General features: G+C 37.3%; 3 protein-coding genes across 4 annotated transcripts in view; 1 reads left to right on the top strand and 2 right to left on the bottom strand.

Moving 5' to 3' along the window:
* The window catches only part of Usp1 (ubiquitin specific protease 1), a 473,693-nt gene that overhangs the window by 101,199 nt on the left and 348,625 nt on the right, over positions 1-23,869 (bottom strand). The window lies entirely within an intron of this gene.
* LOC135697177 (uncharacterized) overlaps positions 1-23,869 on the bottom strand; it is a 511,087-nt gene that overhangs the window by 232,938 nt on the left and 254,280 nt on the right. The gene's annotated exons all lie outside the window — the stretch shown is intronic.
* The window catches only part of LOC135697190 (membrane-associated progesterone receptor component 1-like), a 37,131-nt gene that overhangs the window by 11,363 nt on the left and 1,899 nt on the right, over positions 1-23,869 (top strand). For both annotated transcript variants that reach the window (XM_065216822.1, XM_065216821.1), the window contains one exon: positions 23,679-23,831. In XM_065216822.1, the coding sequence (XP_065072894.1) occupies positions 23,679-23,831 (153 nt within the window). The remainder of the gene's footprint in view (positions 1-23,678; positions 23,832-23,869) is intronic.

Raw genomic sequence — 23,869 nt, 5'->3', positions numbered from 1 at the left:
ACTCTATTTAATTAAAATCGCAGTGCTTATTGCGTTTTAAACTTTCTTTCAACGATAGCCTGTTTTGAGAGTAAAAATCGTTGCTCAAACTCCGGCAACAGGTAGAATGGATGCAACGAGCTACAATGATATAAGCTGTAAGTGTATTAGTTGTACATACTCATCGAGCCGGGCAATTAAAACAAGTTAGGTGGGTATCACTTTACCTCGACACCCTGTGCTCGTGTATAATATTAGTCATATAATGCGCTAATCCAAGCGGCCAGACCCGGCTCACGGACTACTAACTGGTTGCAATAGAAATGACGGCATGCAGTGACGAGGAAGACACCAGTCTGCCAGTCAGTCGCGGGGGCCTGTAGACCTATAGACACACATACCTGATCGTATTGGTAGTCTTATGGCACTATTAGGGCTCCATCTACCAGCATATTACCTGAGTGGTGCAGTTATTTCCCTATACAGTACTGTCAGTTCACGTAAGCATTGCATTTGATTGAGGCAGTGTTGCCAGGCCTTTCAATTGAGAAGCGTTTTCAATTTAAAATTTCGGAAGATTTATGCAATGCGGCATTTTCTCCGTTCCCTTTTTGAACATAGCTTTAAAGGCTTATGGAATTTTATTTTAGGACCTCATTCCAAGGGAGTTCTGGGAAAAACAATCTGCGAGATACACAGGAATTTTAGATTTCATGTGAAGTCTGAGATAGTTTTGAGTAGAATTTGCCGTAGGCTGGTCGTCACATAAAATCCGGAATTGTATTCAAAATAAATTTTAATTTATGAGGAGCATAAGTCCTTGTCTCCTTGGGGCCTCCCTTAGCTCAGTCGGTAAAGGCGCAGCTACAAAGCAAGACCATGCTGGAGGTGGCTGGGTTCAATTTCCGGTCCGGTCTAGGATTTTTTCGGGTTGGATAATTTCTCGACTTCCCTGGGCATAGAAGTATAATTGGACTTGCCACACAATTATACCAATGCAAAAATGGTACAGGCATCGAAAGCTCTCAATCAATAACTGTGGAAGTGCATCTAGAACACTAAGTTGAGAGCACGCAATAAGCTAATAAACTTGAAATGCGAAGAAGAAGAAGAAGATAAGTCCTTGTAAATTTTTGAAGAATTCTTTGGTGGTGAGGTGGATGCTAAAAGGATGATTACAATTAATTCTGAGAATAAATCCAGGAGATCTCTTCACCCGAGTTCGGAAAAGAATTCCAGAAGAGTTTGCCAAACAAATTATGAGGAAAAATCTAAGAAATTAGTGAGGAGGAATGTAACTGAATTCGTAGGAGACTTTCAATGTGATTACAATTCCAATTCAAGTGAGATTCAAACAGAAATTTAAAATGAATTCTATGAAAATTCTGAGAATCTTTCCAAAGGATTTCTTGTTGAGTAGAATTTCATGGTAATTCCGAAAAAGAAAATTGAATGCGGAGGATAGTTCCATCGAAATTTTGAGGAATATTCCAATGGAATTGCTAGAAGTATTCTAAGTATATTCTAGTGATAACTAATAGAGAACTCAGAGAAGCGGAATTTCTAGAATAATTCTATGAGATTTTGCATAGAATCCATGTGAATTTTCATGAGAAACCTCCAGATTATTCTGAGGTCTTCGAAACTACTTGAAAGTTTTCAAAATTTTCCTGAAGTTAATAAAACTGTGTTGAAGTTCTTTTGTAGTTTGAGAAACTAGCGTGACGCTCATAATACTTTTGATAAAATGTTTAAACTTCCCTGAACTCCGAAAACTTCCTAAGTTTTCCTCAATTTTCCTAACGATCATGGATCTTCTCCAGTGGCGTCGCGTCCACATGTGCAACCTGTGCACGACACAGGTGTAAAAAAATGCGTTCAGATTTTTATAGATTTGATGGTCACATTATAGCTGTATTTACTTCTTTACTCCAGACCACATGTGACCATCAATACACTATTTTATAGTGGGGTTCAATTAAATTTTCGACCATGGATTGCTTCAAAAATGATTTAATTCAGTTCGGATGATCTGCCTAATCCCTAATGCATTGATTTCTTAGCATGTCGATATTACTACCATGACAAAACTCGTCAAATAGTGCACCTAAAAGCGATCTTTTTTGGGTGGCGGGTGGCAAGTTTGTGAATGGTCAAATGCCTGATGTAAGCCAAGCTGACCTTCTATCACCTCTTGAAACATACCACAAATTTTCCACGATAAATGGCGGTTTGCACCACTAGTTGTAATTGAAATGTTCAGCAGTCACGCGTCAAACGGGAGCAACACGGAAACAGTAGTCTGGTACGCTTTGGACGTGTATCATACTTGCAGACCGGTTTGAATGTGTGAGTTTAAATTAGAAGAACATTTGTGATGTATGGGTGCCTAAAGTGTGCAATTCTCGCAGTGCACTTGGATATCTGATTGCAGGCAAAGAGAGTAATGGAGAAAGAGAGCGCAAAAGCTCGCTTTCACTCTATTTACAGTTGTCAATCTCTCAATTACCGATGGTTGCGCCGGTGCGCCTGTCAAAACTTATGAGCTTCCCCTATCTCATTCTGATAGTGTTGTTTTGATGACTAAAGAGTTGATTAATTCAAGTTTGCTACCCAGGGGACTACATCAATTTTCTCTAGATTTTGACACTGTTTTGTATCAAACAATGTTTTCGGAAGTGTTTGACGGATATCACAGAACAGAAGGGGAAGTGCAAACAAATCGGTGAATCAAAAAGTGCTCGTTTTTCTGCTCAACGAGCGATGTGATGTGGTAGCGTTCCACATAGGCTTTCTATGTGCACTCACACTATCATAGCATGCTGCCTATCTTAACTACAGGCCGAAGATGCCTTCTACCGCTAGGTGCGCTAGTGTTCGCAAATGACCAGTGGAGCCACTTTCTGATTTGAAGTTCCACTCCTGTGCGGATATTCTTTATTACACTTCAGTCGAAAGAGTTAGCCTTGTGATAAAAACGAGAATTAGTTAGGTTTTGCAATTCCTCCTGCTTCGGTTAGCGCGAAAAGGGCCATACATGTTTTGTTGACACAAGATGATAGGCCCTTCAAATGTTACGTTAGGTAGTGATTAATATAGTAATTGAGAATATGTCCCTCGAATTCATGGTGGTGGTAAACTATAGCGAACAAAGCTAGGTGCACAGGTAAACAAATGAGGCACGCGACGCCTCTGTTCTCTAAAGTTTTAACAGTTCACTGAAGTTACCGAAACTTCTTTATCATAATTTCTCCAATGCTAACGGAACTGCTCTGGGATTCTCTGTTCTTTCCTGAAGTTCTCGAAACTTCACTAAAGTTTTTTGCAGTTCTCATAAAGTTGTATCGTCCTGAATTTTTTGAAGTTTCCGTGACCTTCTTCTGAACTTCTATGAAGACCTCAATCATTTTTTTTAACATCTTCTCTGAATCTCTGGGAACTTCATAAAATTCCCCGCTCATATTCGGAAGCTAGTGGAACTGACCTCCCCCTTAAATTCCCCCTATTTATGAAGCTTACTAAACTTCTTTGAAATGCTCCCTCATTTTGCTATCGTTTATGAAAGTTCCTGATGTTCTCGGATCTGGCCTTGCCTAAGTAACAATTTGGGTCTTATGAGGGTTCTGTAGACAGTGATTTAGACTTGCAGAATGCTTTAAAACCTCGATGAAACTTGCAATGTTCCATAGACTTCTATGAAATTCTCGGAATGTTTCTGAATATCTCTGCACTTCTGTGATGTTTTCAAAGTATTTCTAAAATTTCCAAGACTTCTTTAAGCACCCGCAATTTTCTTGGAATCATAACCAAATAATTAATATAGTTCAATTATCTTCACTCAAGCTCTTAAAATTTTTCTGAAGTTCATGGAACTGCCCTTAAATTATCGACACTAATTCATAATTTATTCAATATTTTAGACTTTCCAAATGTTTTTAAAACTGCCAAAAAGAGTTTTGAATTTTCAGCACCAAAGTGACTGCTAAATCTATTGTCTAACTGTCAAATGTACGTCAATGCAGCGCAAACGGATCTAATGTGGGGTCCCAACCGTTCCAACAACAGAGAAGTACGTTTCCGTGTTGCCCGGGCCATCGTAGACAGCCGGCTGATGTATGAACTCGAGCTGACCTGCATCGCCACCGACATGGCATTACAAACACTCGCGCATCATCTCATGCCAGCTATGTCGAAGCTGGTACTCTCCCTTTCCGGTACCGCATCTACGCAGCTATTGCCAGCGAAGCCGCTGCATTTTCAGCAAGAGGTCTCCGTACAATCGCCGGATAAAGGAGCAGTTCAGAGCTGGGGACAATTCCGTAATCGGTAGCAGAGCTGACCGGATCGTACCCCAACTACATGCATCGCGGACGGGTCAAGATCGAGAGCTGGAGTCGGAATGGGAATCGCTGGTGACATTTCCCCAACGAGTTAGTCTCCCTTGATATTTCCTGGCGTCATCAGGCAGCTCATTGGTTGGGGCCTGGAAGGTCACATCACACATTTTGTGCGCAATTTCCTCCTTGATCGTACTTTCCAGGTGACTGTCGGAACACTCCTGGAAACTGAAGTACCCCAGGGTTCCGTCATAGCGGTAACGCTATTCCTGGTGGCAATTCAACCCTGGTGGCATTCAACCGACTGCCCAAGAACGTGCACGTAATCGTTTATGCCGATGACATACTCATCGTCGTAACGGGACGAACGACTAAGCGGACCAGGAATATAGCCCAAGCAGCTGTCTCCGCCGTCAGCAGGTGGGCGTTTTCGGTTGGCTTCCAGCTCTCCGCGTCGAAGAGTGTACGGTGCCATATCTGCCACTCGGGCCATCTGATTCGGGGACCACCGATCACCATCCAAGATCATCCGATTCCGCTCAAGAAAACAGTGCGTGTTCTGGGGGTAGTTCTGGATCGCACCCTAAGCTTCGATCAGCACTTCAGGATGGTGGAAGAAAACTGTCGTAGGCGCATCAACATCGTCAGGACAATCTCCCGCCCGCACCGCTCCAGCAACCGTGAGATCCACCTTCGTGTCGCCCGGGCTGTTATTGACAGTCGACTTTTCTACGGTCTCGAAATTAAATGCTTAGCCACCGAGAAGCTCAACCGCATCCTTGCTCCGTCATACAATACCTACGTACGCATCGTATCCGGCCTCCTCCCTTCCAAGCCTGCAAACGCCGCATGTGTGGAAATCGGAATCCTCCCTTTCTGCTATCGATCTGCTGCAGCCATTGCCACGAAAGCCACTGCCTTTGCCGCTAAGACATCCGGGAACGATAGAGTCTTTCTCCTCAATGAGGGGAACAGAGCCCCCGGCACGACAGCCAACCTTGACCTCCCCCCGGTGGCCAGGGTCCACTGGCATGGAGAGAAGAGTTGCCGATCAAACGTTATCAAAATAGATAAGCGGATTAAAAGTGGATTCCAAGGTGGAAATAACTCCGCAGCGTTGAGAAGTTCTGTTGCAGAGTTTCTCGGGTCGGTCTATCCGGGGCACGTTCATCGCTTTGCAGGAGTGGCAGGACCGAACACTGCAATAAGTCAAAGTCTACCGGAGGTATGTTCCGTCTTTTCTGCGGAAGTCGCAGCCATCACTCCGGCAGATCGACCGATCCTCGTATTAATGGACTCACACAGCGTCATCCAGGCGCTGGAAGCTGAAGTCCCGAGCCAACCATTACAAGCCATTACACGGTACGACCCACCTTCAACCATCTTTACGTGGATTCCCGGACACTGCGGTGTTCCCGGAAACGAGGCTGCTGACAGACTGGCGGGATCTGGTCCATCCAGTCCCCGCTACACCAGGAACGTACCCCTCTTAGACTAGACGTCAAGCGTTGGATTACGAACACAATTATGGAAACCTGGCAGCAGGAATGGTTCCAGTCGGGAACCACTTTCTGATGAAGACCAAGGATACCGTACGACCCTGGCTGGACAGCCACAAGTATAAGGACTAGCGGATCACTTCAACACTCCGGACCGGCCATGCCAGGATTTCTCACAATTTCGGTGGGACACCTTTCCGCAAGGTATGTCCAATTTGCAGCATCCCCGCCTCGGTGGAACACGTGCTGTGTGTCTGTCCTGAATTCTAGAAGCTACGCGAACAACACGGACTCCCGGAGAACGTCTGGAATCTACTTGGTGACGACCCCCCGACGTTGGCTGCGCTGATCGCTTTCCTGAAGGACGCCCAACTGTACAACCAAATCTAGCGCTCTCGTCGTTGGCTGCGCTGATCGTGTTCTTTCACCTTTCTATTTTTTCTGCCGTCGGGGTATCTCTGCCTCCTACGGTGGAGCTCTACCTTGTTCGTACATGCATTCCTCGCCACAGGCCCGGATGTAATTCTCATTTTATATTAAGTTTTAAAGTGTTGTCTGCCTTTCTCGGCGGGTAATCAGAGCCAGTTGTATGGTATGTTAATGTCAAATTGAAACCTTCTTCTGAGGCAGGCCCTAGGCATAAACTCTTTCTATCTAACGTTGTGATACGGCTAAAAATCACGAAAATAAAAAATCCCCAACAAGTAGAAGTCTGCCAAAACAATGTTCGGTGTTCTCGGCAGAAGCAGCGGCTATTCTGTCGGACTCCCACAGTATTATGCAGGGCCTTTCGTCGGAGGTTCCGGTGCATCCCTGGATCCAGGGCATCCAGAAGGTTGCGCCACCAAACATCCCAGGGAACGTCGAGACAGACAACCTAGCCGGATCAGGCCCATCAGGCAGGACGTGAAGAGTGGCATCGCTTGCACAGTGCGGACAGTGTGGGCAACAGAAATGTCCCGTGCCAGACTTCCGTTCATTAGAAAGATCAAAGGCGGCTTCGGACCAGAGGATTTTTCCAGCCTCCGGACAGGACACACCCTAACCTCACGGGATTTCAGCGGAAGACCTGTGAAGTTTGCCATATTCCTTCGACGGTGGAGCAGGTGTTATGCGTATGCCCACAATTCAAGAATCTCCTCCACGGTCTACCCACCAGCGTACGGGACATGCTAGGAGACGTGCTCACAACCTAAGCAGCTGTACTGCGGTTTTTGAAGCCGTCGAAGCTATATGTCAGAATTTAGCACCATCGATTCTTTCAAATTATTAAATCAAGACCAACAATTGAAAAGGCCTCAACTCCATTTTGTTAACAAACCTTGTGAGGCCATTTCGTCTTGAACCGAAGTCCGCCAACGCAAACAAAGATTGTGTTTTAGGTTTGCGAATGTAGGTTTCGGTTCACGAGAAAACTGTTTTACTTATTTGCAAAATGGAGTTGTGGCCTTTTCAATTGTTGGTCTTGAAATGTACTAACTAACTGTAATTTTTGCCCCGTGACCCATCTTGTCTAAGCTTCCCTTACTATTTTAGCTCATAAAACATGACGTAGCATGTAGACAAATACGCTACAAGGGGTCCAAAGATGGTGCTTTATAAATTGGGTTCTTTAGGGGTATTGAGGTAATCTGCTTGTCGAATGGAACTGAAATCCAAAATTTCATCAGTTTTGGAACACCGGAACTATTCTAAATAAGAATGATTACATTAGCAAAAATCACCATCTCAAGGCCCCTCAGTGGGACTTTGTATGGGAGTGAGCTATCAATTTGTTAGTTTAAAATCTTATTTAAAAATTGAGATGTACGTCTATGGGTTCGAAAAAAATATCGTTGTGCTCAGAAAACGAAGCTTTTTCAGATGATGTACATATGTTTTTCAAAATTAAACAACCCAATTGAATAATACCACAGTTATCTGAATAGCACACCTAATGGATTGTGTAGCTATGACTTGAAATGACACAAATTTAAACGAAACCTTGCAACCGCTACGGAGAAAATAATTCAAAGTCAACGAAACCGAACATCAATAGAGTGATCGAAAACAGAGTGCAGCCATGCAGTTTGTGTATAAACACATTAATTGTGTGTAAAGTGAGTTGAGTGGATCCAGCCGAGCGAACAGCTGCCCTTTTTCGGTGAAACTGAACCCTGACAAAATTTACGATACCGTAAATAGAGATGTTTCCAAATTCGTGTAAGCTCTGATAACCAAAGCTGTTAGTCTTTCCGTATTTTGTGTGTGTGTGTGTGTGTGTGTGTGTGTGTGTGTGTGTGTGTGTGTGTGTGTGTGTGTGTGTGTGTGTGTGTGTGTGTGTGTGTGTGTGTGTGTGTGTGTGTGTGTGTGTGTGTGTGTGTGTCGAACCACATTCGAAATTCACGCGGAGGTAGGAAGTGAGCCACTGAGGTGTGAAGTGCAGCCCATTGCATGGTGTTGTAACATTCGTTTTCGAAGTGAAGGGTATTTCAAGTGCACGTTCTTTTTTTTTCGATAAAGGATATTTGAATTGACTTAAAAAATGATCAGTCTGTAGGTACTATACTTGTTGCTCCGACCAACTGCTTGTAATTACGAACGACTCGATCCGGACTGTTTGTTTACGGTGGCATTCGACTGGGGGAGCATTCGTTTCGTTACACTTCATCAATCGGAGGCAGGAAAATGAGGGCAAAGGTGGTTCTGTTTCATCTATTCGCAGATAATTTACCTGTCTATAGTTATCCGATGTGTACACTGAATGTGCAGAATGGGGTCAAGTGAAGCGTTGCACGATTATGTAGGTATATTCAAATGTGAGTTCACCCAAGAGTCAGATTGCGAGACCCATTAACCTAAAAGCAGCAACAACAGCACACCTTAAATGGAGAGCTGGAGCAGCGTATCGCTACCAGTAACTGTAAGTAATCGCAATGTTCTGCTGCCAACCACATTGTATTCGTAATCAGGAACTTTTATCAGAAAATTGCGTTACACCTTCTTATCGGACGGCTGAAAGAAGAAATGACTTGCCATAACAGGAGGTAGATTTCTGTCATTTGACTGGCTTAATCTAGATGGACTGGTTTCATCACCACGACAGACGATAGCCTTAATAGGAAAGTTTCTCGACGTGAAACAAAATTGAATCTCAACTCAATGAGGTGATTTCAAATTCGTGAAGGTTGCCCCCGCCAGCAGTCAGTCAATGACGTTTATATACAAAGGACATTGCCAGTCAGTGGCAGACGATCATGTCCGAGTCAAGTTTTAAATTGCTAATTTATAGAACACTACACACGAGTGGTGTGAAGAAGTGTCTTAGGTAAACGTCGCCGTCGAACGCTAGCTACAATGCACACTGGGGGAGATTTGAGCAGTTCCAGGCAAAAATGGGATTTTTGGTCTAGTGGTAAGCGTGACTGCTTTCTCACCCCAATGGGCCTGGGTTCAATCCCAGCAATCCCTTCCTTCGGAAGGCAAGTGTGTTTGAATGGGTGCGATATCCTACGCAGGTGTGGAAACTGCCTGGATGGCAATCGATGTCCGTCGGTGATTGGCACTGGATTGCGGAACAGAGACCGACGTTAAATAAAGGAATGAAGTATGTTTCTGATTATTTTTTTAAATTATGTTCTGAAATGTGTTTGATTTTTTTCACTGAAGAATGATTTAAATAAAGGTGATTTCTCCAATACTACTCCAGACAGAGATTACTCCAATCATATTTGAAGACATATTTGCATTTTGAAGACATTTCAAGATTTATGTGAAGTTGTTTGAAGACATGCGGAAGCTGAAGAAGACCTCCGATGGATTTTTTAAAATGGTAAGCTGTCATATGAAGAGTTTTGATAAAACTGAAAGACTGGAACGCGCAAAAATTGGTCGACAAAAAAATCGTTTCTTTCAGTCAAAATTCATATCACAAAAACTTCTTATTTTTCTTTTGATAGTTCAATTCATATATTTAAAGGAAAAAATGTTCGTTTATTCTTTTGGTTTGCCAAATCCGAACTGCCGTGCCTTCCACTTAACCCCTTTCATTAAATTTTGCACAGTGGTCTCATCGACCTTTAGATTTAAACTGCTGCTCGTTTTCCATGGATAATTAGTTTTTTTTTTTGAGATTCCATTTGACCAAGGCCCAATACCGTTCGATAGGACGGAGTTCTGGGTTGTTGGAAGGGTTGTGGTCTTTGGGTACCACAACCACGTTGCTCGCATCGTACCACTCGATATATAGTGGCATAGTGGCAGCTCGCCAAATCCGGCCAGAACAGTACAGGCCTATTATGTTGCTTTAGGAATGGTAGCAGGCGCTTTTCCAGGCACTCCTGGACGTAGATCTCTTGATTTATGGTTCCCGTAGTAATGAAAATGCCGCTTTTTAGACCACACGTGCATATGGCCTGCCAGACGAGATATTTTTTCGGGAACTTCGATAGTTTGATGGTTTTCAGCCACCTTCCCTCTTCCTGATGCGGTATAAAACTCCTGCCCCGAAAGCTGCTTGAAATCCGCCTTCACATTAGTTTCGTTGTCCATGACAGCTTTCGGGACCGCTGCTTTGCCGACGTGTTTTGTTGGTAATCTCGGTTCGCCACCTTCACCTTCTTAAACGTCGACAATCCGGCTCGTTTCTTGGTCCGCTGCACAGTAGTATGGGAAACCGCCACCTTCTTCGTCGTCGCTGCCACGTCCGGATTACGATTGTCGCCGCTTTCAGGCTTCCTGGCGGTCGACAGACGCTCCCCGAACACTCTTAAAACGTTTGTCACGGTCGATTTGGCCACATCCAGCAATTTTGCCAACTTGGCGTGTGAGAACGTCGGATTCTCTTGCTGTGCGAGCAAAATTTGGACACGCTGCTCCTCTTACATGGACGTCATTTTGAAAACTGGAGAGCAAACGATGAAAACTCACCATAGCAACCATTGAAAATACAATCAACATCCAAATGCAGCATTTCAGGTTTTATTTTATGCATTTTTAACAGAAATACACCAATTTTTGCGCGTTCCAGACATTACATGATGTTTTTGACTTTTTTTATTTTAAGCTCCTTCCTGAATATACCGAATATGAATAATGAAACAAAAATCGATTTAAGAATCAAACTTGATCCACTTGAATTTTCACAGGACTTCAATGAATTCTTCCTGATCAACGTGCAGTTTTTGGAGATTATCTGCACAACAATACTTGATCAACCCAAAGTGTCTTGAAAAATGTTCAGAGGTCTTTAAATCTCCGACTAACTTGCTAATCAAATCCTTTAAATACTCTCTAATCAAACTTCCGACTTGGAAGGATGTCTGAAAGACACCATTTGAATTTTTGAACACTTGCAGATCTTCAGAACATTACTTGATTAACTTGAAAAGCCTTGAACAATATCCAGAGAACTTTATTGATATCTCATCGAAAATCCGTGAATATCAACAAAGTTATTTAACATTTCACGACGCTTCGTATAACTTCAGATTTCTGTACTTTCAAGAAGTTTCTTGAACTTGCCAGTACTTCTTAGATTTTTCCATAGCTTACAACTAAATTTCTACCCAGCTTGCATGAATTTCAAATAATTCATACAATGTTCTGTAGTTCCCTTAACTTCTAGAAAAAAATCTGTGATTCTACAAAGTTCTCTGAACTTATTAAGATCCATAATTCCAGGAAAAAAACCTTAAACTGTCTAAGAATTTATTGGCAAAACGAAGCTAAACTTACACAATCATTTAAAAAAACAATAATACGTTTGTTCCGATGCGTTAGTTCATTAGCTACGACATAAATCCAATTAGAGCGCATTGTATGCATATTTACGCTCATTGTTCTCAAAACAAAAGAAGCACTCCTAGCGAACCCCCTTTTTCTCCGTTTATCCGTAGGACGAAGAAAATCTAATGGCGTTTCAATGCGTTTGGACGGAATTGAAACGCGTAGGACGAATTTAGAAGCAAGAAGCAGTGTTAGATTTTTAATAATATCTCAAAATTGTTTGACTCTTTATCAAATCCAACGGGTACGTATGGAAAGGTGGATAAATTTAGAAGTTATTTTTGATGAAAACATTCCATGTTTTGTTCAAACGCTTTCCAAAAAGCGTGGTAAAGTGCGGGATGTCCTTAGTAGGACGGAAATTAGATCAAAAACCTTAAATCAAAATAATGAAATAATAAATCAAAATAAAGACATATTGAATCAAAATAAAGACAAGATGAATCAAAATAAAGAAGTATTTAATCAAAATAAAGAAATAATAATTCAAAAATTTTGATTCAAAATAAATAAACAATAAATAAAAATAAATAAATAATATTTCCAAATAAATAAACATTATATCAATAAAAAATAAATCAAAATAAAGACATATTGAATAAAAATAAAGAAATAGTAAATCAAAATGAAGAAATAATAAATCAAAATAACTAAATAATAAATTAAAATAACTAAATAATAAATTACAATAAATAAATATTAAATTAACATAGATAAACAATAAATCAAAATAAGTAAATAATTTCAAAATAAAGAAATATTAAATCAAAGTAAAGAAACATTTAATCAAAATAAAAGGGATAATACATCAACAAATAAACAATAAATCAACTTACAGTAATATTAAATCGAAATAAAAAAATTTAAAATAAACATAAAAAAATAATATTTCAAAATAAATCAAAATAAAGAATTATTACATCAAAAGAAAGAAATAATAAATGAAAATAAATAAATAATAAATCAAAATAAAAAAAATAATAATTCAAAATGAATAAATAATAAATCACTATAAATAAAAAATAAATCCAAATTAGTAAATAATAAATCAAAATAAAGATATGTTAAATCAAAATAAAGAAATGTTAAATGAAAGTAAAGAAATATTGAATCAAAATAAATAATTAATAAATCGAAATAAAGAAATATTCAATCAAAATAAAGACATGTAATATCAAAATAAGTGAATAATAAATCAAAATAAAGAAATAATAAATCAAAATAAGTAAATAATAAATATAAATAATGAAATATTAAATCAAAGTAAAGAAATATTTAATCAAAATAAAAAAATAAACACTAATAAATCAAAATAAAGAAATATCAAATCAAAATAAAGATATAATAATACAAAATTAATAAATCTTCAATCCATATAAATAAATAATCAATCAAAATAAGTAAATAATAAATCAAAGTAAAGATATATTGAATCAAAATAAATCAAAATAAATAAATAGGGTAGAGCACTACTTCGGCCTAATCGCCCATTTTGGGCCTATCGAGCAGAAAACTTCAAATAAATCCATGATTTCAGAGTTAACAAGTCAATTATGCGTTTGGTACGATACTTTAGTTAATAAGCTACGGAACGAAGTCAATGAGAACGCGTGATATGAATGTTTGCATCGATTATTCCCAAAAACAAAAGAAGCGCTCCAACCGAATCCATTTTTATCTTCATCCGATAGGCCAAAGTGAATTCATTGGCGTTTCAATGGCGTTTCAATGCGTTAGGCCGAGTTTAAAATCCGTAGGCCGAGTTTGGCGTCAAGAAACAGTGTTAGACTTTTGACAATATCTCAACGATTGGTTTCTCTTTATCAAATCTTACGGTACATACGGAACGGATAGTAAATTTCGAAGCCATCAGTAATAATAACATTCCGTTTGGTGCTAAACTGCGCTAGATTAAGAAAGACTAAGTGCGGGTTGTGCTTAATAGGCCGGAAATGGGGTAGTTAACCCTAATAATTTAAAATAAAGAAATATAAAATCAACATAAATAAACAATAAATCAAAATAATAAATAAATAATAAATAAAAATAAAGACATGTTGAATCAAAATAAAGAAATAATCAATCAAAATACAAGTACAATAAATCAACATAAAATAATAAAAAAAAAAATCAGAATTAAATAATAATTCCAAATGAATAAATCATAAATCAAAATAAATAAATAATAAATCAAAATAAAGAAATATTAAATCAAAGTTAAGAAATATTAAATCAAAATAAATTAATAACAAATCAACATTAAGAAATATAAAATCAACATAATTAAATAATAAATCAAAATAAATAAATATTAAATCAATATAAATAAATAATAACTCAAAATAAATAAATATTAAATCAGAATAAATCAATATAAATAAATAATCAACCAAAATAAGTAAATAATTAATAAAAATAAAGAAATAATAAATCAAAATCAATAAATACTAAAACAACATCAATAAATAATTAATCACAATAAAGACATATTAAATCAAAATAAAGAAATATTTAATAAAAATAATAAAATAATAAATCAAAATAAATAAATCAAAATAATAAATCATAATAAATTAATTGTAATAAATAAATCATAGTTCATAAATATAGATCAAAACAAATGAGTCAAAATGAATAAATCAAAGTTAATATATCAAAACAAATAAAAACCGAATAAATCAAAATCAATAAATGAAAATAATCAATCAACATTAATAAACACAAATAAATAACTCAAAATATATACAAACCGAATAAAATAAAAAAAATTAAAAAAAAATGAAGCAACATTAACAAATCAAAATTAATAAATGATAAAAAACGAAAATCTTGAAATCAAAATAAGTAATTCAAGATAAAATAAATAAAAGCAAATAAATCAAAATAAATCATTTAATATTAATAAATAAAAATTAATAAATCCGAATTATTAAATCTTAATTAATATATTTATATTAAATCAAAATAATTAATGGAAATACGATATGAACTAAAGGGTGATACGGTCAAAATTTGGTCAATATCAACTTGACGTATTTCTTTCAATTTTGCATTTAAAAAACCTGAACACCCCTCATTTTGAAGGTGTGTGTGTGTAGAATGTTGCTCCTATTTTGATTTTGGAATTCACTCTTCAGTTGTCAAAATGCCGTCCAAGCAAGAAGAGCAGCGTATCAAAATTTTGCTCGCGCATCGCGAAAATCCGAGCTACTCGCACGCAAAGTTGGCAAAATCGCTAAAAGTTGCCAAATCAACCGTTACAAATGTAATTAAAGTGTTTGGGGAACGTTTGTCGACAGCCAGGAAGTCTGGATCGGGGGGAAATCGAAAACCGGAAGCCGCTGAGACGACAAAGAGAGTTGCCGGTAGTTTCAAGCGAAACCCTAACCTCTCTCTCCGAGATGCCGCAAATAAGCTGGGTGTATCGTCTACAACCGTGCATCGAGCCAAAAAACGAGCCGGACTATCGACTTACAAGAAGGTAGTGACTCCAAATCGCGATGATAAACAAAATACGACGGCCAAAGCGCGATCCCGGAGGCTGTACACGACGATGCTGACGAAGTTTGACTGCGTGGTAATGGACGACGAAACCTACGTCAAAGCCGACTACAAGCAGCTTCCGGGACAGGAGTTTTATACGGCAAAAGGAAGGGGAAAGGTAGCAGATGTTTTCAAGCACATGAAACTGTCAAAGTTCGCAAAGAAATATCTGGTTTGGCAAGCCATCTGTACCTGTGGCTTGAAAAGCAGCATTTTCATAGCTTCCGGGACTGTCAACCAAGAAATTTACGTGAAAGAGTGTTTGAATAAACGTCTGCTGCCTTTCCTGAAGAAACACGGTTGTTCCGTACTGTTTTGGCCGGATTTGGCATCTTGCCATTACGGTAAAAAGGCCATGGAGTGGTACGCCGCCAACAACGTGCAGGTGGTTCCCAAGGACAAGAGCCCTCCCAACACGCCAGAGCTCCGCCCAATTGAGAAATACTGGGCTATTGTCAAGCGGAACCTAAAGAAGACCAAAAACACTGCTAAGGGCGAGCAGCAGTTCAAGGCAAACTGGCTTTCTGCGGCGAAGAAGGTGGACAAGGTGGCTGTACAAAATCTGATGGCAGGGGTCAAGCGTAAGGCCCGGCAATTCGGATTTGGAAAAGCGGAAGCCTAACTGAATATTTTTCCTGAATTTTATACTAATTGAACTTGAAAAAGAAATTTAATTTGATTTTTTAAATAAACGATTTCACCGATTTACACGCGTTTTCCCTTGACCAAATTTTGACCGTATCACCCTTTAGGTGTAGTGGTAAGCGTGATTACCTCTCACCCCAGCAGGCCTGGGTTCAATTCCAGTCGGCGCCGCCGGGATGTTCTGAGGCATAACATCTCTGATCACGCCTTCCTTCGGATGGGAAGTAAAGCCGTTGGTCCCCGGTTCATGAGTTGATGGGTCGATAGGTAGGGTCCAGGTGTGGGCGCTGCCTCCCATGCGTCGGTAGCATTAGTGCTCAGCACGGAAAACAAGATCGACGGAAAACAAATCAAGGGAAAAAAACGATATAAACTAGCCTACGGCTAAAAATTTAAAAAAAAGTTAAAAAAATGAATAGAAATAAAGAAACCTAAGTTAAACAATCAACATTAATAAAACAAAATAATTCAAAATAATTAAATCAAAATTAATAAATGACCAATAATAAATGAATATCAGTAAATCAAAATAAATATAAAAACTTATAAACCAAAATAAACAAATATATCAAAATAAATTAATCAAAATTAATAAATTAGAATAAATAATTAAAAATAAATAGGGGACATGGATGTAATGTCAGCCTGAACGCCCATAATTTGGCCCATACATAAATTCAGCAATCGACTAAATTTTCAATAGCGACCAAAAATATCCATTAGTACCGTCCCAATGACGCGTTTTTCTAGATAAAATTGATAAATAGCATATTTTTAGCGATCCATAGGCCAACATTAGGGCCATTTCCCATATTAAATCATAATAAATGAATATTAAATCAAAGAAAAGAAATATTGAATCAAAATAAATAAGTAATAAATCAAAATAAAAAAATAATACGTCAAATCGATAAATAATAAATCAAGGTAAAGAAATATTGAATCAAAATAAATAAATAATAAATCAACATAAATAAATAATTAATAAAAAAAAAATAAATAATTAATCCAAATAAAGACATAGGGAAAATGGCTCTAATGTTGGCCTATGGATCAAAGATTGGGCCCATCGCTAAAAATCTGCTATTTATCGATTTTATCTAGATGAACGCGTTATTGGCACGTTACTAATGGATATTTTTGGTTGCTATTGAAAATTTAGTCCATTGCTGAATTTATGTATGGGCCCAAATTAGGAGCATTTAGGTCGACATTACATCCATTTCCCCTATTTAATTAAAATAAATAAATATTTAATCAAGGAAAAGATATATTGACTCAAAATAAATAAATGATAAATCAAAATAAATAAATAATAAGTCAAAATAAAGCAATATTAGATCAAAATAAATAAATAATAAATCAAAATATATAAATACTAAATCAAAATAAATAAATAACAAATCAATATAAATAAATAATACATCAAAATTCACAAATAATAAATCAAAATATGTAAATAATAAATCAAAATAAAGAAATAATAAATTAAAGTAAAGAAATATTGAATCAAAATAAATAAATAATAAATCAAAATAAAGAAATAAAAAATTAAAATAAAGAAATCATAAATCAAAATAAATAAATAATAAATCAACATAAATAAACAATAAATCAAAATACAGAAATACAAAATCAAAATAAAGAAATAATAATTCAAAATAAATAAATAGTAAATCAATATAAAGAAATTATAAATCAAAATAAGTAAATAATAAATCAAAACAGAGAAATATTAAAATTGAATCAATATAAATAAATAATAAATCAAAATAAATAAATAATACATCAACATAAATAAATAATAAAGCAAAATAAGTAAATAATAAATCAAAATAGCAAAATATTGAATCAAAGTAAGGAAATATTGAATCAAAATAAATAAATAAATCAATATAAATATATAATTAATCAAAATAAAGATATAATAATTCAAAATAAATAAATAGTAAATCAATATAAATAAATCTGTATATATATAAAAATGAATTTCTGTCTGTCTGTCTGTCTGACCCTTATAGACTCGGAAACTACTGAACCGATTGGCGTGAAAATTTGTATACAGGGGTTTTTGGGGCCATGGAAGGTTCTTATGATGGTTTGAGACCCCTCCCCCTTCTGTAAGGGGGGGCTCCCATACAAATGAAACAAAAATTTCTGCATAACTCGAGAACTTATCAAGCAAATGGAACCAAATTAGGCATGTGGGGGCGAGTGTGGGGGTATAAGGAGATAATCATAGGGGGAAGCCCCTTAGATAATAGGGGGGGGGGGGCTACGTACAATATAGCATGCTTTTTTTAAATCGGCGCATAAACTCAAGCTAATATTGAATCCCGAGCAAGACCGGGCACACTCAGCTAGTTATAAATAAAAATAATCAAAATTAATAAATGAAAATGATTAAATCCAAAATAATAAATGAAAATTATTGTGTGTGTGTGTGTGTGTGTGTGTGTGTGTGTGTGTGTGTGTGTGTATGTGTGTGTGTGTGTGTGTGTGTGTGTGTGTGTGTGTGTGTGTGTGTGTGTGTGTGTGTGTGTGTGTGTGTGTGTGTGTGTGTGTGTGTGTGTGTGTGTGTTTGTGTGTGTGTGTGTGTGTGTGTGTGTGTGTGTGTGTGTATTCAATCTAACCCCCACTGGCCGGCAGTGTTATTATGGAAGAACTCTCTCTACAATGTTGCATTTATGGTCATTGTAGACAGCTTTAGTCCGGGAGTTAGAAGGTGATAGCTCTATTGCAGATCCAGCAACCCATTTCAGAATGTCTGGAGAGTCACGCCCATTCCGAGGTTACTTTCACTCACAATAAGCCCCGCATGTATGCATCACCGTTATCAAATGGATATTGGTGATACATACACACTTCCAGGTTCGAAAATATTCTTTTCAACCCTGGCATGTATTTAGTGTAATTTTGATATTTATTTATTTTATTTTATTTTTTTTTAATAAATGGAAAGCTTTCACCATATTCTGCTCTTCCGCCGTCGTTATTTGCTTCTTTTGGAATCCCTTGGACTTTTTCTCTAACGCTTCGTATTTCATTCCGTGCTTCACCGGCAATTTCCTTCCGTAGATCGTCCTTGGTTGGTTCTAATATGATTCCGCCTTTTTTGGTCGGTTTCATTGAATTGAAATGAATTGCCATGGTGATCTGGGACGAGGCTCACGTCCAAAGTCGCTGTTCCACCGAGCGCTCCGTGTGCGAAAAGAGAATGAAAGAAATACGAAAGGGATCAGTTTCAAGAAGTGATAGTTTCATCACATTCCCCAACTAACCATAGTCAAGCAAAGTCAGAATATATAAGCTATATTGCGACTATATGGTTACTTGGGTACTCATATGGCCGTCAGAATGGTTCATCGGTTGCGAAGTGAAATATTTCTGAAAGTGATGCGTTATATTTCTCAATGTTTTGATTTTATCCTAACATTACCTCAATGTTATATCACAGACAAACAGACACAACACATTGAACATTTCTGATTGTAAACACACCACCATCTACAGAAGGCTGTAGTGTGTAAACGTCAAACGCAAGGGAATTGATTATGTGCACCACAAGTGGCGGTACTACCAACTAAGAAACATTTAAATTGACCGTTAAAAACGATTTCGATGAAGGTTTTAATAGTGTTATGTCTGCTTGTCTGTGATCATACCTTCACTATCGCAACTTCGGGTAATCTGCGAAAGTATTTGCATTTTTCTCAGGCACTTTTGATCTAACTGCAATTACTCTCTCATACTCGAAATGTGCCACGACCAAATTGGCACAACGACGCCCTATACGCTCTCTGACCGAAGCGCAGGGAAAATAATAAATGAAAATTATTAAGTTTAAATTAATATATCAAGAACAACATGTGAAAAGGGCATACAAGCTTTTTGTAAACAAACCTTCTTATGCCCTTTTCTCGCCACCCATATGACACCAACGCAAACCATCATCATCACCGGGTAGGGGAAACTATACTCTTCCCGATGATGTTGTTGGTTTGCGTGGGTGACCCTGGGTTGGCGAGAAAAGAGCCTACAAAGGTTTGTTTAGAAAAAGCTTGCATGCCCTTTTCACATGTGGCTCTTGATATCAAAAATAATAAATCGAAATAATAAATCATAATAAATAAATTGTTATAAATTAATTTAAAAATAATTCATAAATTTAAATCAATAAATTAAAATTGTAGATCAAAACAAATGAATAAAATGAATAAAACAAAAAACCGAATATAATAAATAAATGAATCAATCAACATTAATAAATAAAAATATATAACTCAAAATATATATAAACCGAATAAATAAAATAAAAATAAAATAAATTAATCAACATTTATAAATCAAAAATAAATAAATCAAGATCCACATGTGAAAAGGGCATACAAGCTTTTTGTAAACAAACCTTTGTAGGCCCTTTTCTCGCCAACCGAGGGTCACTCACGCAAACCAACAACATCATCGGGAAGAGTATAGTTTCCCCTACCCGGTTGATGTTCATATGGGTGGTGAGAAAAGGGCAGAAGAAGGTTTGTTTACAAAATGCTTGTATGCCCTTTTCACATCTTGTTCTTGAAATGATAGTTAATAAATGAAAATCAATAAATCAAAATAATGAATTACTTATAAATAAATAAAAACAAATAAAACAAAATAAATTATTTAAAATTAGTAAACCCAAATTAATAACGAAAATTATTTAATGGAAATTAATTAATGGAAATACGAGATGTACTACCCTACGGCTAAACATCTCAAAAATAAAGTATAAAAAATGAATGGAAATAAATAAATCAAAATTAATAAATCAAAGTAAATATATAAAAATTAATAAAGCAAAATAAATTAATCAGAATAACTTATTAAAAAATAATAAATCAAAATCAATAAAAACCGGAGTTAACAAATAAATAGGTACATAAAAATAAATAAATATAAATCAAAATAAATAAGTAAGTAAGTAATATAGGGGAAATGGCTCTAAAGTTGGCTTATGGATCTAAGATTGTGTCCATCGCTAACTCTAGATGGGAGCTTACCATCAATTACTGCCACTGGTCGAAAGATACAGTAGCAGCACCTACCCTACCCGTGTCCCTCGAGATCGTCAAGTCGACGATGACAGGTGCACATACCGTGGTAGAGGTAACAATAGCTGCAATTTCCAAACCTACGACTGGATGCCTTCCTTCAGATAACAACTTGAGTGCGGTAAAAAATCGATAGAACTGTTTCAAATACATCGTCGCTACATGAGCGAGTCGGCGATCATCTCTTTGCCAGAGGTGACGGGGGGAATACCCCTCACCATCCCTCTCCATACGAGGGAGTTTGGTATAGAGAGATGATCATACCGATTTATACCTTCCTTGAAAGTTGTCCTTGCTCGCTTTCTACTCTCTATATACAATTTTCACACTGCCGTACTCTAACGGAACTATCAACTCTATACTCCTCATATATCGTATAAAAATTACCGTTATTTGAAATTAGCATCTTCAACTAGGGAAAATGACTCTAATGTTGACCTATGGCTCTAAGATTGGGCCCATCGCTAAAAATCTGCTATTTATCAATTGTATCTAGATGAACGCGTCATTGGGACGGTACTAATGGATATTTTTGGTCGCTATTGAAAATTTAGTCGATTGCTGAATTTATGTATGGGCCCAAATTAGGGACACTTAGGCCGACATTACATACATGTCCCCTATATGTTTATTTTTTTAAATTAGTTTATTTAAGGGGGATTTCCGGTTCAATTGACCTAAACTTTGGATTTTTTTTCCAGGGAACTGGTAAGAGTTAGAGACCTGAGTTTTTTTGTCAAATCTTTATTCATTTTTGCTCTACAACTGGGAATTTTTTCAAGTCCAAAAATCCAAAATGGCGTCCAATATGGCGGCTGCCCGGCGGGTACTTCCCAAAACTGCGAGCAGCCTAGAGGTCGCAAATCGTCACCTAGAAAGAAAATCGGCTCAGTTTCTTGAAGAGTATAGTTCAGAGAATGGAATGAACTAGAATCTTTGAAAAATCTCAAAATTTGACAAAATGGCGGTAACTAGGTAAATGACTTTTTTTTTCAAATGCCCGCCATTTTGTCAAATTTTGAGATTTTTCAAAGATTCTAGTTCATTCCATTCTCTGAACTATACTCTTCAAGAAACTGAGCCGATTTTCTTTCTGGGTGACGATTTGCGACCTTCGCGTGAAATTTACGAAATTATTTATCACGTTGTCACTGACTGATTGATCCTCAAATAAACCTTTGTCAAAACGTGGCAACAAAACGTTTAATTTCGTGCATTCTGTGTCACATTATTGTTATCCAAGCAGTTCACTGCCGTTATACGCATAAGAGTCCCACGATGCATAAGGATTGCATAGAACATGGGACAGTTATGCGTATAACGGCAGTTCAGGACGTAGATGCTTGTTCACTTTAATGGCTCCATGTAAATTTTTTTGCTCATATCAATTAATTTCGTTTCAAATGTAGCTAATAAAAAATCTGCACATCATCATCGTCACTGACAGCTGACATGGTTTGCCTTGACGATGACTGTTAGCTCAAATGAGTGACCACAGCAGAATTTGGAATATCACCATGTATTGTCGAGATTTTGCAGCACTGGTTAAGGACCCATTGAACCTAGCGGCCATTTCAACTAAATCGCATTCGGTTTCATGCTTAATTTGAAGTTATATTGCACAACCCGGATTTTTTTTTTCTTAAATTCCTGTAGAAAAAAAAAACGTGAAAGTAATCCGGGAAATTGCTAATTTTCATTTGCTGGCCAGTATATCTCGGAGATTTTCAAGTACACTGAAGTCTTTTTTTACACGGTTTTTTTACGCGGTTTTTTTTACACGGTTTTCCACGATTTACACGGTACGTTTTTAACGATTTCTCGACAACGATACAACCTATCGACTTGATTCCAATCACATTATCCGTTTCAAGCTATTTGTAATCGAATGGCAAAAAATCACAATTTTTGGTGTAAATACAGAAATTTTTAAAATATGTCTATATGGACCATATCATGCTTTAATTACAAATGGCATCAAAATCCGATTTTTTAAAAACATTTAAGCATGCGAAAAATCAAAATCTCGTAGGTTTTTTTTTACACGGACCGTATCCCCCGTGTAAAAAAAGACCTGAGTGTAGAAACGCCTGGAGCTTCAGGAAATAACGAATTTCTCGGTACTCCGGCACACAAGACTCTTGAACTGGTGGATCACCAAGACCTTCAATGTCACCGGAATGTAGAAAATTATGAAGGTTTACGGAGTTCTTAATTTTGTTTCAGTTATTGGAGTCCCGAGGGCTCCAGATGATTTGAGAGTTACAAAAGCTTCCAAAATTCATGCGTGTTTTAAGAATTTGTTTAAACCGGAAATTCAGTGTTCCCGAAATTCCTGGAACTCTGGGAATATATATCACCTTTTGTGACAAAGACATAGTATATACGATTTGGTAAATAGGCCTATTTTTTATTGAAAATTAAATCGACAATTTTCAACGGACGGGGAAATTGCTGCCTTCCATCTACTTGTAAATAATTTTGTAGTCGAAAAATTCAAACAACGAAAAATAGGCAGAACCCATTTGGAAAACAATGGCACACTATAAGACAATGGCGTAGAAAGCTGTCAATTACACAATAAATGGAAAGTGCTAAATAAATACTAAGTTAAGGGTAGTCCAACTCAAAAATTCCATCTGGGTAGTAGTAGCCAATGTGTAAAAAATTTATGCTCTGAAAGTTCTCTGGATTTAACTTTAGAATACTTTGAACTTGCCTACAAGTTTCCTTTTTACACAATATGTTATCTGTGTTCAAGCAATCTCTCTTCATGATTATTTTCTAACGCACCCACCTTTTCTCTACCCCTGCAGGTGGTCCCTATGCCGCTTTCGGAGGTCGTGACGCCTCCCGCGGGTTGGCCACATTCAGCGTCACCAGCAACGACAAGGAAGAGTACGATGACCTGAGCGATCTCACCCCAATGGAGATGGAATCGGTCCGGGAATGGGAAATGCAGTTCAAGGGTAAGACAGATATTCAAATTTCCCTTCGTAAGAACCAG

This window comes from Ochlerotatus camptorhynchus, unplaced genomic scaffold, assembly GCF_037179485.1.
Source record: "Ochlerotatus camptorhynchus isolate MF236.1 unplaced genomic scaffold, CSIRO-AGI_Acam_v1.1 ptg000067l, whole genome shotgun sequence".
Classification (NCBI taxonomy): Eukaryota; Metazoa; Arthropoda; class Insecta; order Diptera; family Culicidae; genus Ochlerotatus; species Ochlerotatus camptorhynchus.
Note: the sequence above shows the minus strand (reverse complement) of the source record. Positions and strands in the feature narration are given on the sequence as shown.